The sequence below is a fragment of the Rhipicephalus microplus genome, chromosome 2 (assembly GCF_043290135.1).
Source record: "Rhipicephalus microplus isolate Deutch F79 chromosome 2, USDA_Rmic, whole genome shotgun sequence".
NCBI classification, from domain to species: domain Eukaryota; kingdom Metazoa; phylum Arthropoda; class Arachnida; order Ixodida; family Ixodidae; genus Rhipicephalus; species Rhipicephalus microplus.
Genome location: NC_134701.1, coordinates 35,440,573 through 35,456,453, shown reverse-complemented (window position 1 = coordinate 35,456,453; position 15,881 = coordinate 35,440,573). Strand labels below are relative to the sequence as shown.

Genomic DNA, 15,881 nt, shown 5'->3' with positions numbered 1-15,881 from the left:
TCCTTGCGGGAAGGGCACTCTTAGTACCCTAAAAAAAGAAATACAATACCAAAATATCAATACAGTGAGTACAAGGAATCTGCAAACTTTTACACTCAACTTATAAAAGCCCTCAGACTGCGTACTATAAAGAAAGAAAAAAATGCAGTACTGTAGTTACAACAGCAGTAAGTAAAATGAAGTAAAACATACAAAATGAAAACACAACACCTAACACGTATTTTGTGATAACTTAAGAAGGGTCATTCATTATATGCCCAGAATTTCACTCCGACATACAAGATCATACAAAATCACAACACAACATACAAAAAACATACAAAATCAAAACACAACACCTAACGCGAGTATTGTGGCAACTCAAAAAAAGTCAGTTATTTCATGGCTAGAGTTCCATTCTGACACAGTCCTGGGAAAACATGAGTGTTTGTAAATATCTGTCCTAGCCAATTGAGGGGTTAAAGCATGAGTGTGATCGTAACATGTACGCCTTGTGTCCACAAGGCGTACATATAATGCGGCGTTACATATAATGCGGGGTCAATGGATAATTCACATTTAATGAATGATTGTAGGAAATTGAGGCGGAGAATCTGCCTACGTGTTTCGAGGAGGGGGATGTCATTTAATATCATTAGCTGTGTGGGGGAATCGGTGTGCTTGAACTTAAAGTAAATGAAGCGAACAGCTTTTCTCTGGACCTTCTCTATTATTTTAATGTTGTGTTCAGTGTAGGGATCCCATACTCGAGACCATAATTCGGTCCTGCATCACCTTCGGTGTACAGTGAAATCTTGGCAGCAAAAGTAGCCTTGTGCGAGCATGGTCAGACGAGGTAAGCTCCCGCACGTTTTTTTCCATGCCATCTGGCCTTATTCTGCGGCAGCCTCATCTGTAAATTATGCCTGAAATGATGGAACGTCACCGTGTCGTCTGCCAGCACACGTGGGCTGATGGGATTGCACCACGCTCCACCGTCGACCTCCATCGGATATGCAGCCGCCGCAGCCGGGATTCGATCCCGCAACCTGCGGGTCAGCAGCCGAGTACCTTAGCCACTAGACCACCGCGGCGGGGAAAGGTGAGGTCGTCACCTGCTGCAACGTCGATGGAAGAGAAGTCATGAGGCTGGCCAAAAGTGAAGTCGCGGCCTCCTGCGGCGTTGATGTGAGAGGAATCATTATGTCAATCGAAAATGAATTCGCAGCCCGTTGTGATGTCGAAGTGGGAGGGATCGAGAAGCTGGTCGAAGGCGAAGCCACAGCCGGCTGTGACGTCACGGGGAGCAAGGTTGAGAGGCCGGTCGACTGCGAAGTCTCGGCCTGCTGCGACGTCAAAGCGAAGTGAGTCCGACAGGTGAGGCGGCTGGTCGACGATATATGTTCCTGGAGACCGTTTTCCTCCTGTATTTCCACTTGAAGTGTGACGAACTTTATGAGGTCTTTCACTTGTGACTGCGCTCTTTGAGATGTCATGGGGTTCTCAGCTAGCGTAGCTTCCTTTTACCGTTGCTGATAGAGGATGCTGATGTCCAAAGTAAAGCCTTTAGGAGGACGTGCCCCAGCACCGTGCAACCTTGGTGACCATCGTGAAGCAGGTTCACGATGTCTCTGCGTAGTGCTGCGGGCACAACTAGGCGTCCGCCCATGAACAGCATGTTCTCGCATACAGTGAAGTCTCCACGGTGGTCCCAGTGACCCGTCATGTTGAGTGGCAGACGGTCTCGTCGAGGCCACCCTTTCATGCAGTATGCTTTCAGCATTGAGCACTCGCAGTCTGAAGTTTGGTGAGACCTTAAGTCTTCAAGACGTACGGCCAGGGTTGACACAAAACCACGACCAGAGACACAAAAATTTCTGTGCTGTCGTCTTCGGACTTGGAAGAGCCTTCGGGATCCCTAGAGAGGGTGTCTGCCGTGGCCAGGTACTTTCCTGGAACATACTTGACTGAGAACTGATATCGCATGAGCCTTATGCGAAATCTTTGGATGCGAGGGGGCATGAGGTCCAGATCGGCGGAACCAAGCAACCTGACGAGCGGCTGATGGTCGGTTTCAAGGACAAAGCTGAGTCCACGCAAGAATTCCTCAAACCTCTCGATAGCCCAAGAGACACCAAGCGCTTCTTTCTCAATCTGACTGTACCGCTACTCAGTGGTAGTATGTGCTCTTGACGCGAACGCGACAGCCCGTCGCTCTCCCGTCTGTTGCTCCTGCAAGAGAACCGCGCCTAGCCCAAAAGAACTGGCATCTGCCGACACAAGGATGGGTAGCTCTGGATTGTAGCTGGCCATACAAGCATTAGATGCCACCATTCCCTTCAATATCTCGAAAGAGGTTGCTTGCGCATAATCCCAGGTCCAGACCGCGTTCTTGTTCAACAGGAGCCGTATCGGTGTAGTGACGGCAGACAGGTTCGGTAAAAATCTTCCAATGTGGTTCAGCATGCCCAGAAAAAGACGGACGCCATGCGTATCTGTCGGCGGCTTCATGTTCACAATAGCAGATACCTTGTCAGGGTCAGCCGAGCTGCCACTGGCGCTCACCACTCCACCGAGGAACTTGACGGAATTTACCCCGAAGGAGCATTTCGAGGCATTCAACGTAATTTCCGCTTGTTCTAACTTGCGAAGGACTGCTTGGAGTCTGCTGTCGTGCTCGGAATGGCTCCTGCCGAATACTAGAATGTCATATACCATGTTCACACATCCTTCCAGGCCCTCTAGAATCCGAGACATTTGGCGCTGAAATACTTCGGGAGCGGACGTGATGCCCAAGGGCAGGCGGCGGTAGCAGTAGCGTCCAAACGGTGTTATGAAGGTAGTCAGCTCCTGACAGCTTTCCGATAGCCTTACTTGATGAAACCCCGATTTTGCATCAAGTTTCGAGAAGACCGCGGCATTGCCAAGACGGCCAAGTACTTGGTCCACTGTGGGCATAAGGTGTCTCTCCCGAAGAACTACTTGGTTCAACTTCGTGAGGTCAACACAAATTCTGTATTCGCCATCGGCTTTGGGTACCAGCACAATACCAGCACACCACGGGGTTGGCACTGTGACTCGCCGGATGACCCCGTCCTTTTCCATGGAATCTAAGTCCTTCTTGACTACGCCTTCGAGGGGAATAGGTATGCGCCTAGGAACGCTTAGAGAAAATGAAATCGCTCCCGGCTTGATACGGATGTGGTATTCTTCAGGCATCTCGCCAAGTCCTGAGAACAGCGAAGCTGCGGCTTTGTCTGACGTTGGGGGCCTATTCGGAGCTTCCGCATCTTCCACGGTGTCAACAAACTGGACAATTCCCAGGTGCACTACCGCCAAGTACCCCAGCAGAGGAGAGTCAATGTCTGCTACAACGTACAACGTTTCGCATACCGACCGGCCTCGCCACGACAGGGTAGCAGGAAACGTTCCAAGCAACCTTAGGCGGCAGCGGCCGAGCCCCATCAACCGTTCATTATCGGGTTTGTCAGGGTCTACTGGGCACCCGGCGAAGCTCGGAGGTACGACCGAAACGTCCGCCCCAGTATCCACTTTGCATTGAAGGGGGCGTCCGTTGACATGAACAACAACGTGCCGGCGTTCTGTTTGCGAGGCATCCACGGCACAGAGCTGGATTTGGCTTAAACGCCTAGTATTATTCGAGCGGCAAACCGCCGCGAAGTGTCCCTTCTTGCAACATTGGTTGCCTGTGGCCCACCGTGCTGGCCACTCAGATTGCGGATGAGGGGCATGGCCGCAAAAATCGCATGCCGACTTCGGGCCGGCGCGGTACTCGGGAGGCCGACAGACGTTACTTTTACTTTGGGCAGCTTCGCCGTGAGCGTGGGCCATTCGTGGACTTACTTCGGGCGTGGGTCATTCGGTACTGGTGGTTCACAACGGCGTCGACGTTCAGTGCATCTGGTGCAAGGCCTGTCCCCTGACGCCGCAATTTCTCATTTTCAGCGTCTTCGTACTGACGCGCTTGGATGAGCGCCTCATCCAGTGTAAGCTTTGGATTGTGGCAGAGCTGGTCGGTCAAGCGAGAGTCAAGCAAACCTACGATAAATCTGTCTCGAACCAGCCGGTCGTCGATTTCCCGAGAGGCGTAGTTGCACTTCTTCACGAGATTTCGGAGCGCCATGAAAAACGCGTCGACTGACTCGCCTACCGCTTGCGTGCGCTTGTGGAACCTGCTCGACTCGTATACCTCGTTGACGGGGTGTACAAAATATCCCGAAAGACTTGTCACGCCGGAGTACGAGCGATAGGCCTCGGCATCTGACATGAGAGAGGAAAGCAGCTCGCGACCTTGGGGACCCATACAGTAGAGGAGCGTGCGTACCTTGGTTTCTTCGGGGGCGGAGGACAGTCCTGAGGCGAAGGAGTAATCCTCGAATTGTTGAAGTCACGCCGTCCATTGGGCTGGGTTGTCAAAAGTGAACAGCGGCGGAGTTCGCAATGTGAATCTGGCAGTCACGGCGGGGGCTGGGATATCCTGCATGTTGCACGGTTGTCGCAGGATCCCACTTCTGACACCATGTAGTGACGTGCCCGGGTAGCGCGGACGCCGCTAGCTGAGCCAAAAGTGGGCGTGAAGCCCGCGAAGAATGACCCGACAACGCGTAGTTCATAAACAGCAAAAAGCCCCGTTTAATGCCCACCGATGCCTTTTATACAGAGTGGGGGCGCCACCTCCCAGTTACTACAAGCAACAGGTGGCGTCCTCTACAATAACCACTGGTCTTCAAGGATCACAGACTGGATTCGAAGTGAAGGCAAGTGGGGGAGGGGGAGACAGGTGGGCCGATGAGATTAAGAAGTTTGCGGGTATAAAGTGGCAGCAGCAAGCATAGGAACGAGTTGACTGACGGAACATGGGAGAAGCCTTTGTCCTGCAGTGGGTGCAGTGGGTGTTTATCGCTGATGACAAAGACATTTAGCACCCAACATGAACACCAGCATAATGAGAGAGCGAGTTATTTATTTACGTCCCACACATCAACCATGGCTGCAGAGATGGCTAACTTACAGCACAGGGGGAGAGTTTTTAAATTACTGGATAGGGCTCAACTTGCTCAATGCATCTTATACGTTGATGAGACTACCATATCTTCATCTGATAATTCTATTACTATTCTCACTTCAAGGCTAAATATACGATTCAGTAACATTACGCATTGATGTAGAAATAATTACTTGGTTCCAAATCTTATAAAAACAAAATATATGGTGCTTAAGAGGGGATGCATAGCACAGACAGGTGTGGAACTACTACTGCTTGTCGCTCTATCATTTTTAAAGCAAGCTCTACAAAACTTTGAAAGTTCAATGAGTGGGGGTTTTACTTCCCTTTCAGTCAAGATGTGTACAAATGGAGACGCCAACTTCAATGGCACGTCACGCCCCACGTGTTTCATCAAATGGCTTGACACTTAGTGCTCATGTTTGTGCAGGCCTCCTGAGTGGACAGCTGGCGATTATTTAACTTCGTCATTCTGTGTATTGCTGCAGAGGATCACTTTGCTGGATGCATTACCATGTTCGAAGATTGTTCAAGGTGACGCATTCCAAGACAAACATGAAAAATATATATTTTTTATCGCTGAAAACAACAAAACAAACTGTGCATGCATTTGGAGCCTAATAGAGGATTATTTTTATGCAAGCAATGAAGCTGACTGGTGGCAGAATCATTAGATAATTAGTTGTACACTCATTAACTATATTTACCATAATCACATTGGAGAGCGTTTTACTTAATTTTCTTACTTGGAATGTAATACTGAGTGCCTTGAAATTATGCCACCTGAATTTGACGCATTTCGGACAGAACATCATAATTCGTGACTGAAAGGTTTTGTGAATTTGGCAAGGAAATACAAAGCAGTTCTAAAAATAATAAAACAGAATCATTTGTCTGTTTTTATTTTTGAAGGAACATTTGTGAAGAAGACTTTGCATGTAAAATGATGAAATCCCTTGTGGTTAATAGATGTGTCTAGAGTATCCTTCTTAACCATAATGATAATTGTAGGCATGACCGTTCTTCAGTTGAAAACATAAATGTTTTATGACTAGAATTTCAGGCCTGTTTTCTTGATGAAAAACTGTAGTAAAAATACCATTCTGGTGGCAACGACATTCTTTTGCTTCAGAAAGGGTGCATGCTATCTATAAAGAAGTCACAAAAGTATACATTTGATAGCTTCAGCGGGTAATGAGAGAATGTTCCTTTTCTCAGGGGTGGAAGCAGGGTCTAGCTTTTTGGAGCAGGCACGGGAGCAGCAAAAGTCTTATTTTGGAGCAGCTTTGGAGCAGCAAAATCCCATTTTGGAGCAGGTTTGGAGCAATTTAGGGGCTATTTCGGAGCAGTTTTGGAGCGCAGTGATGGCCTTAAAAAATGCGGCTGAGTGCACTTTTATTAGCAACTAATCTAAAAACTGCTAGAAAAATAGAATTGGCCAGAATTGTTTAGGAGTGCAATAAACGAAAAAATTTTTCGCTGAACTTCCGGAAATAAAAATAGAAGGGCAGACACTAGAAACAGTAGTCGCCTTAGACAAGCTAATAATTTCAGTCGAAAACAGATGGAAAGCACAACATCATGGGGGAAAAGCTTTATGTGTACTGAACCAAACCATTGCACTTTCCAGCAACACCACTTACATAGATCACGACGACAATGTACAAGAGTAAACATCAGTGCCAAAAGAACCACAGGTGGCAATTGGCTTGCAGCACCTTGCCGCTAAACACAAAAACACAACACAGCCACGTAATGAGATGTGCACACAAACACCATTTTCACAAGGATTCAGGTTGCCTTCATAGACTGAAGAGCCAAGTCAACTGCTTTGATTCGCTCAAGCACAGAGGGCAGTTTAGAGTTCACATCCCCCAGCAAAACATTGCCACTCTCCACTTTGTCCATGTCTTTAGCAGCCAGACCTTCGCTTATAAGCTCTTGTGAACTTGCAAGCAGAGCTTTGAGAGACGACAGTCGGTTTTGGAGGCTCGACTTCTCGTTGATCAGCTTCTTTCGCTCGCAGTGTTCACTTAGCTCCTCCTCCTCATGCTTTCGCTTCTGGAACGTCGCAGCGTTTTCTCGTTCAATTCGCTCCCGGTACACCTTGTAGGACTTTTCAACACTTCTTTGGATGTCCCTGGTGAGAGGCACCTTTGTAGCATCTCCACTGTACCTTTTCATAAAGGCCTTGGTTTGCCGAAGGCTAGAAATGCTTGCTATAGACAATGTGCTTCGATGGTGCACTGTCTGTCTGTTTTCACTAAACCCTCGTTCACAGTCTGCGTTACCGTGAGGTAGCGACAAGACTGCTTTCACAAGCTTGGTGACCTTCGGGTACTTAGCCTGCCCAGCAGGCGTCTGTAGTGAGAACATGCTCACCAAATGAGTGACTACATTAGGTGACGATTCCCAGTCACTGGTTTCACAGATCAGGGAGTTAGCCACATAGCACAGTGAAGGAGTCGTCGAACTCCCTTCTATGGCTGGGTTTAAAAACTTTAAATGAAACAACAGCTTGTTGTCGAGTGGAAGCCTCGAAATCAAGTGCTTGGCACAGGTGATGTAGAAGGCTCTTGCACCGATGTAAAATGCCTTCTTCTCTGTAGGATTCCATTGCACCATTGACAGCTCCGTGTCAAGGCCAATTTCTGGTTTTGCCTTGCAGTTTGCAGCGGAGTGTACATCACGTTCTTTCAGTTGCGCCCCACTAGCCGTTGCAAATGACTCTTGGCGTACGAACCTTCCAAGGACCTGCTTTACAAGAGCCACCATCTCGTCATAGACAACATGCACGAGGGGGTCCTTGCTTTGGAACAGTGTCTGGAATCTGTCAAATATCTGAGCTGCGTTACGAAGAAAAAGCAGCTTTGCCAGCAGTGCTTTGTCTGAAAACGCGGAAGACAGCCGACCATGCCTCATGGACAATGAAGACCTCGGCTGTCCAGCCTTGGAGAAGAACGCCGTGAGGGCATCATACGACTTGAGCACTCGTTCAACGCTAGGAAGCAACGTCAGCCATCTGCTGCTCACGTGCCGCAAAAATTCTAGTTGGGGCACTCCAAGATCCCTCTGCAAATCTTTCATGCCTGCATGCCTCGTGGCAAACATGAAATAGTAGTGGACGTCAGTGACAAGCGACTCCACTTCCGCACCGAAGCTATCTAGCCCAGCTGCAAAGGCATTATGGACTTTGTGGAGCCCACATTCACCAATGTCGACCATGTTGGGGCTCACTTCCGTCTTTAACATTCGCTTTAGGCTCTTCATGACATTTGGGCCATCACTGTAAAAACATATCATATTGTTCTTACGAACATCACTGAGGGCATCCTCAATGCACGAAAAGAGCTCATCAGCGGTCGCGTGACCCAAATGAAATGACTGGAGATGCTCTACTACAACATTCTCGGTGTTAGTGCTATAATATCGCACAAGCACATCCAGTTGTTGCACCTTGGCCTCGGGGATTGGGCTCTCATCAATCATGATGCTGTAAAATGTGTCGGGAATGTCGAGCTCCTTAATAACTTTTGCTTTGAAATATGGCCCAAGCCCATCAGAAATGGTATATGAAAGTTTCTTGCGTCCACACTGGAAGCCTTTTGCCGTCTCGGAATCTGGAAACATGGGGGGGGTACTTCGCCGTTGCTACATCTCCAAATGTGTACGGAAGGTTGCTCGAGACCACAGAAAGGGCAAGAAGAGTTTCTGCCTTTGTGACCTTTTCTTGAAGGGACACCGCTGTTGCACTGTGTAGGTCCAGTGTGCTTTGAATCATTGCACTTTTGGTAAGAGCACCTTCTGCATTGCGGTTTCTCTTCGCTTGTGCGATGTGCTTCTGAGAGCTTGCGTGACGGTATATCGCTGCAGTGCCATGTTGCCCACAATGCACAGTAGTGCAGAAAAGTGTGCAAAAGGCATCGCTGTCCTTAGAAGTTGGCTGACACCACAGTGATGTCAGATCTCCATTGGCATCCTTTTTCGTGAACACATCAGTGTTCAGCTTGGTGCACCGCTCTAGACAAAAGAAAAAAGCCAGACGTCAAAAACTGTCTTCAAACAAAACCGGCAACAACTCTCAGTTTGCTCACCACAAAACAGGGACTCAAGTAGGGGCAGTGTCCCCTATTATTGTTCCTATTTGTGTTATCGAATAGGAGCTGGCACCTTGATATTTCTTTTTACTCGGGACTGAAACCTGCTTTTTGCCATTTCCTTTAAATGCAGAGACTTTTTGGCTATTATTTATATAATAATCAACACAATGTTCCTAACGATGGCTGCTTTTTAAAATTTTTTGGTAAAGTAGTTTCGAGCTAAAACAATTGCATGCTGTGCTCCGCCCCGCTCGCGCCGGCAAGGCCCGACACGAACGCTGCCGCCCTCGCCTCAACCGTAAAATCAAGCACCGTGAACGTGTTCTGCCCGCGCAACACTCGCCGAGCGCGCATGGTCTCAGGCGCATCGATAGGCCCCAACGCGAGGACGGGCGCCGTACAATATGACGCCATTTTCGCAGCAAACTGCCGCCGCTGCGTCGACCGAGGCAGGCAAAGGCACGCAGCTAATGAAGGAGGCGATTTCACGACGCCTCATTGCGTAAGAGACGCGAAAGTGGGCACGGCATCCCATCGAGACGCCCGCTTTCGCGGCCGAGTCGGGCCTCGTTGGCACGCGAACTAGTACGGCGGCTGTGTTCTGTGTTACGCTCTGCACGCAATTGTTTTAGCGCCACACTACTTCTTTCATTAAAGCAGTGTGAAAAATTCGGCTTCAAATGAACTTCTGATGCAAAAGAGGCCGTTATTAACAGCGGAGCTGTCTATCTGCACAGAACAGGGGGGATAGTTCGCATGGCCTAGGAAGTGGCCGCGATCCGAATGGCACGGCGTGCTATTGAAGATGAGTCAGTCAATGCTCGCCTGCAACAGCTTCGTGATGCATGTCTTCGCGCAAGAGTGCAAGTTTCCCTACAATTTTGTTTTTTAAAAAATCGTGCAGGTCCCGAACAATTAGACTTCAATCACCACAGTAACTGCGTACTCCCGCAATAACAAAAAAAAAAAAAAACCTACAGACGCGAAGGGATTGTTCGTCTTACTTGTAGCAGCTGAAAATTCCAGAGGCCATGCCTCAAGTTATATCACTACATAACTGTTCAAAGTACTTACTTCATGCTGATGACAGCCTTCCGGAAAAGCACGAGGTAACCATGAATGCACTGCGCACCGAACTGCCGTGGCCGCCGTGGCTATGGATGCGGCTGCGTCTAGTGTGGGGCCAGTGCTCAGTGTTGCCCGGACGACGACAACACTCGGCTAAATTTGGCGTTGAATGCTATAAATAGACGATATTCGCGCAAATTGCCATTTCTGCGCAGCTTGGCGCAGCAGGGCAAATTGGCGCACAATGGCGCAATTGGCACAGCAGTTCCACCCCTGTTTTCTGACAAAAAGTAGCATTCGGAGGAAACACCACTTGAAGGGGTCGAGAAACATTTTCTGAAAATTTTCAACTACATGCATATTCAGAATGCTGACCATCCATTTAATACTATACCTCGGCCTGCTTGATCGTCTGGGCTGACTGAATAACTAAAAAAGCGTAATTTCAGTTTTCCAGCTCACTTTCCCAACAAATGTGCAACTTACGTCCCTTTATGACAGCCAATGAATAGTCTCTGTCGTCGACAAAACATGGTGACGCAGCGATGTTGTTGAGCCTTAATTGTCCGTGGTTCATAGCACCATACTGTTTCAATTAGGGTGCTGTCACAATCATAATAATACCATAACGTCCCGGACACACAGTGTAGGATGACCGACCTTTCCCAACTACAGCGTCGTCTGCAAGAGCAGAGCTGTACACCAAGGCACCCATGTGAGTGTGAGATTGGCCATCATCAGAACAAGACAGCGGTGGCGGTGACTATGGCAAAGAAGCCTGTGCCCTGGAAGCACTCGTATCGAGACTGCGTGGCAGAACCTCCACTTGCAGAAGCCCTGACCATGAGCCTCCACTCGTGTGCCCATACCATCAGGGCCATTGCAGCTGATAGCTCAAAGCCACACTGCTCTGTGCCGAGGCTCGCTGAGTAGCTTGTGAAAGCTAACATTGTTTCCACTTAGATAAGTTGCGAGGCACAGTCTGACGCACATGGTTGGCACAGCGAGAACTAAGCCACCGAAAACACGCAGTAGAACACAGCCTGATGCATAAAGTAAACAAAAACTGGGATGCCACACTAGCTGTGCCGAACGAGCCAAGGCAGCCGGCATCAGGACAAGAATACACACATGACAGAGCCCAGATGTACTTGAAAGCTGAGCCAAGCAGTTCACTTGCCAAGATTCCACAGCATACAACTCGAAGCACAAATACTGTTCTGTTATAACTTTTTTTCTTTTCTAGGTTCCTATAAATCTATAACTTTGGAGCAAAATTAACTAACACTCCATTCCTCTCTTGACCTAACGTTTCACTGATGTCACATGTTAGTACCTATAGCGGCCAATGGTGTCGCATCGTCGCTAGCGAACCCAAAAAGCTGCGATTTAAAACGGGCGTCATTAATTACAGACTAGATATTGTGCCAAAATATTTCAAAACCGGTATGCCTAATCTTTATTGAAGCAGGGAATATTGCAACCGGGATGTTTCATTGTGGTTTCACGAACCCTATGAAGTTCGAGTTGCCACAGTATACATGGAATTAGGGTTGGGGCTGTTTTTAAATGCTTTCCACTGCATGCAAAGACTTGCCACTTCATGGACGCACATGTTAGTTATTCTGGAATATTTTGAGATGAAAATTGAAAAATCACATATTTAGTCATCTTTGCCCTCCATCCCTCTCCGTAAGTCTGCAGCGATGGAAGCGACATTTGGATTTTTAGAGTTGGTTCAGGAGCGGAAAAATTCGGTATTTCGAAGTGGACATGAGTGTTTTTGCAGAAGAAAAAAATGCTAGTTTGGAACAATTATTGATGTTTTCGGAGCAGATGGCAAAATATTCCAAACGATTCTTGCACTATCTAAGTTTCTAATAAATATGAATGCTTATCAAACATATCACACCTACAACAATTGCTTCAAATAACACGAAGAGAAAAATTATGCAGATGTATGTTCACTGACCACTGACAACTATCTATTTGGACGAGTCCTGCGTGCGACAGTGAAGAAAGAAGAAAGAGAGCCTACAAGCCGCGCACCACGACCGTAGGTCATTTTGTGGCCCCAAGATCGGTGCCTACCCTGAGTTGGAGGCGGAGCTAGTAAAGTTCATCGAAGATGTGAGAAGCAGGGGTCACGCCGTATCGACCGAGATGGCCCAAGTGGAAGCGCGGGGACTTTCGAGAGAGCTAGGCCTACCTCACGAGTTCCGTGCGAGCCGCACATGGCTGCACCGCTTTATGAAGCGGCAAAGGCTCTCAATCAGACGGCGGACTACAACGCTTGCCGGCTTCTTATGAGGAGAAGCTGCCCAAGTACCAGAGATATGTAATTGGCCTGCAAAAGCAGCACAATTACATTTTCTCGCAAATCGGCAATGCGGATGAAACTCCTGTTTATTTTGAAATGCCGTTGGACACAACGAGCTAGAACGGGTATTAAAAATACCCGTTCTAGCTCCCTCCCAGTAACATTCGGCGTCCCCCAAGGATCTGTACTCGCACCCCTCTTGTACCTAATATATATTAATGATCTTCCTGTTCATGTATTTTTCCATATCCGTTTATTTGTTGACGACTGTGTCATATATCACACTGTTACTAACATTTCTGATCGAACTACACTCCAACAGGATCTGGATCTCGTGCAACAGTGGTGTGATCTTTGGTTAATGAAGCTTAACCCCACTAAATGCAAACTCGTCTCATTTCAATGCCAGATAATCCTTTATCATTCTTATACCTAATCTCTAATTCCGCAATCGAACAAGTTCAGTCATATAAATACCTAGGCGTCACCTTAACATCTGACCTTTCCTGGAACACAAACATCAACATCATATCATCCACGAACAGATCCCTCGGTTTCCTAAAGCGTCATTTGCGTCACGCACCACTAGACCTAAAACTTCTGACTTACAAATCGCTCATCAGACCTAAACTAGAATATGCAGCGCTCATCTGGAGCCCACACCAGATATACCTATTCATACGACATAGGCATATCATCCCTAAAACGTGACATTGATATTGCTAATCTTTCTGTGCGTTGCCGCATCGCCAGCCTCTGTTTGTTTCAGAAGTTCTTTCACAGTCCCCTCAATCAAGCACCTTACATCATCCCACCAACGCGCATATCTCACTGCACAACCCATCGTTATTCAATCGCACGCGCAGGCGCTCGCACTACTACTTTTGCTGCCTCATTTTTTCTTCGCACAGCAGTGGACTGGAAGCCTTCCCCGTGACATTGCAGCCATCACGTGTTCATCAACGTTTGCGCAAAACATAAATACATATTGTTTGTCAGAAGATCACTCTCTGTAACCTCCATTTGTTAACCCACTTCTTATGTAATACCCCCTCGCCGGGGTCTTTAAGGTAATAAAGTGAAGTGAAGTGAAGAGAAGACGGGCAGCAGTTCGGTGAGCGTGCTGACCGGCGGCAACACAAAACTGTGCATCACAGTCTTGCTTTGTGCCCTCGCCGACGGCACGCAACTGCGATCGTACGTCATCTTGAAAAGGAAAACACTACCAAAGATTCATTTGCCTGCCGGTGTGGTGGTGCGGGCACACGAGAAGGCATGGATGAACAGTGACTTGTTCGTGGACTGGATCAAGACGGTATGGGAGAAGAGGCCCGGTGCGATGCTCGCAAAGAGGTCCATGCTCGTTCTTGACTCGTTCCGCGGCCACATAACTGAGGAAGTGAAGGACCGCCTTTCACGCAACAGCACCGACTTAGTTGTGATACCCGGTGGAATGACAATGTTGCAGCCTCTAGATGTGTCGCTTAACAAGCCCTTCAAAGCGCATGTCAAGCGCTATTACGCCGAGTGGATGGCCGAAGGCCTCTACGACTTGACGCCGACAGGACGAGCCCGAAGGCCTGATATTGTCCTATTCTGCAAGTGGATTGTCGAGGTATGGAAGGCCATTCCAGGTGAGATGGTGCGAAAAAGTTTCAAGAAATGCTGCATCACAAACGACATGGATGAAACCGAAGATGACCTTGTGCATAACAGTGAGAACTGTGTCTCAAGTGATAGCTCTAGCGAGAGCAGCAACAGTGAGTGATTTGTGACTGTTCTTGCAGACAGCGTATTCTGCTTGCTAAATAAAGCTTTTTTCGTCTACATATGTGCTATGTTGCTTGAGCAGTAGCTTTTGTACAGCCTTTCCTGTATATGAAATGTGCGGGCAATACGCGAGGATTTTTTTTGCCTTTCTCGGTGAGCTGAAAGTGGGGGTGCGGATTATATGCAGGGGCAGGTTATATGCGCAAAAATACGGTATGCCTGCCATCTCAAAGGTCATAGCAGAAGATTGTTCAATAGCCATTGTTGCTGCTGTCTCCCACTTTTGCTCTGCTGCTACTAGTGTCAGCAGTCGCGCTGTAAAGTTGGGCAACGTTACGCACGGCAACAGTGACGCGAGTGTTTTCACTTTGAGGCGGGTAATTTTAAGTGTGCTAAGACAATGCGGACCACTAAAACATGTTTTGATTATGAAAAATGCGCTTTCCTGGCACAAAAGTAGCACTACAAAGTTTCTGGACCACTACTTCAGCCATTATTATAGACTTAACATATATTTTTTTTCAATGCGAATGCATTTCTTAGTTGGGCTATGTCAGGCATTCGGCGTTATCTACTGCGGTCCCCGCGCGCCGGCAGGTGTTATCTCTCTCTCCCACAGCAACAGCTGCGGGCACCCAGGCTTATCCTCGCCCCTAGCAATCGGCCCATTTTGTGGGAGAGGGTAGAAGAGGGTAGGTGCAGTGCTTCAACACTCCTTCTCACGCTGTTCGCTCTCTCCCCTCCCTGTGTCCCGTTTTCCTGTCCACTCGCTTGTCACCCTCGACCGTTCGCTGGCTGGGCGCCTCTAAAGGAGATGACAAAAGTCGGTGAAGCTGAATGTGTGACGCCAACGGTGCCCTTTCTCGGCGCCAGATATGTATTGGTATTTCCTCACGATTCCTTTCGGGTAGGTGAAGGAACTTTCAGAGTCCGTTTAAGCATCACTACCTGCACTAATTATACTCATGTCATAGCTATTGTCAGACCAACTTTTTTTACTTGTACTTTTGGTTCTTTAGTTTTTCCCTGCTGCACTTTTTCATGTTCCACTGATGTAAATGTAAATGTTTTTATCTCATGTTTTGATTTTGCCAAACATTTCGTTCATTTGCTGTGTCAGTTATTCTCTATATTTGTATAATAACCGAGGGTCCCACTACAGTTTTTTTTTTACTTTAAGACCCTCCCCTGTATAATTTGTTGATCTTGTATTTTTTTTTTTTTGAGAGCAATAAACTGAAACTGAAAAATATCAAGGGTCTCCGCACAAGGGTTCTTGAGACACTAGTGGCTAGTGACTTTTGTGTCAGCAAATAAATCTTGCCTTGTGTTGAACTTGTGGTTTTATTGTAGAGGCAAGTCTTGATTAGTACTTCTCAAAGCTTAGAGTTGGTTTTTGGTGTGCTAATTCCGATTAAAAACCGCTTTCTTTTTCCTTCTTTACTTTTTCACCGTCCTGTACGTTATCCAGATAAATTTTCTACGTGTAATTTTTGCACCTCCCAACTTTTTATCGGTTTTCCGTAAGAAAAAGTGAGAGAATTATGTGAGTAAATACAGCAAATATGCTCAATGCCTTTAGAACAAACCTAAAGGGACTCTGAAATGGTTTTCTGAA

At 47.5% G+C, this 15,881-nt stretch overlaps 2 protein-coding genes across 3 annotated transcripts in view; both read right to left on the bottom strand.

Moving 5' to 3' along the window:
• arr (low-density lipoprotein receptor-related protein 6) overlaps positions 1-15,881 on the bottom strand; it is a 345,664-nt gene that overhangs the window by 96,454 nt on the left and 233,329 nt on the right. The gene's annotated exons all lie outside the window — the stretch shown is intronic.
• Positions 6,659-8,771, bottom strand: LOC142796214 (uncharacterized). The gene has a single exon (XM_075886376.1). It carries the CDS (start codon positions 8,633-8,635, stop codon positions 6,797-6,799), a length of 1,839 nt encoding a protein of 612 aa, XP_075742491.1. The 5' UTR covers positions 8,636-8,771; the 3' UTR covers positions 6,659-6,796.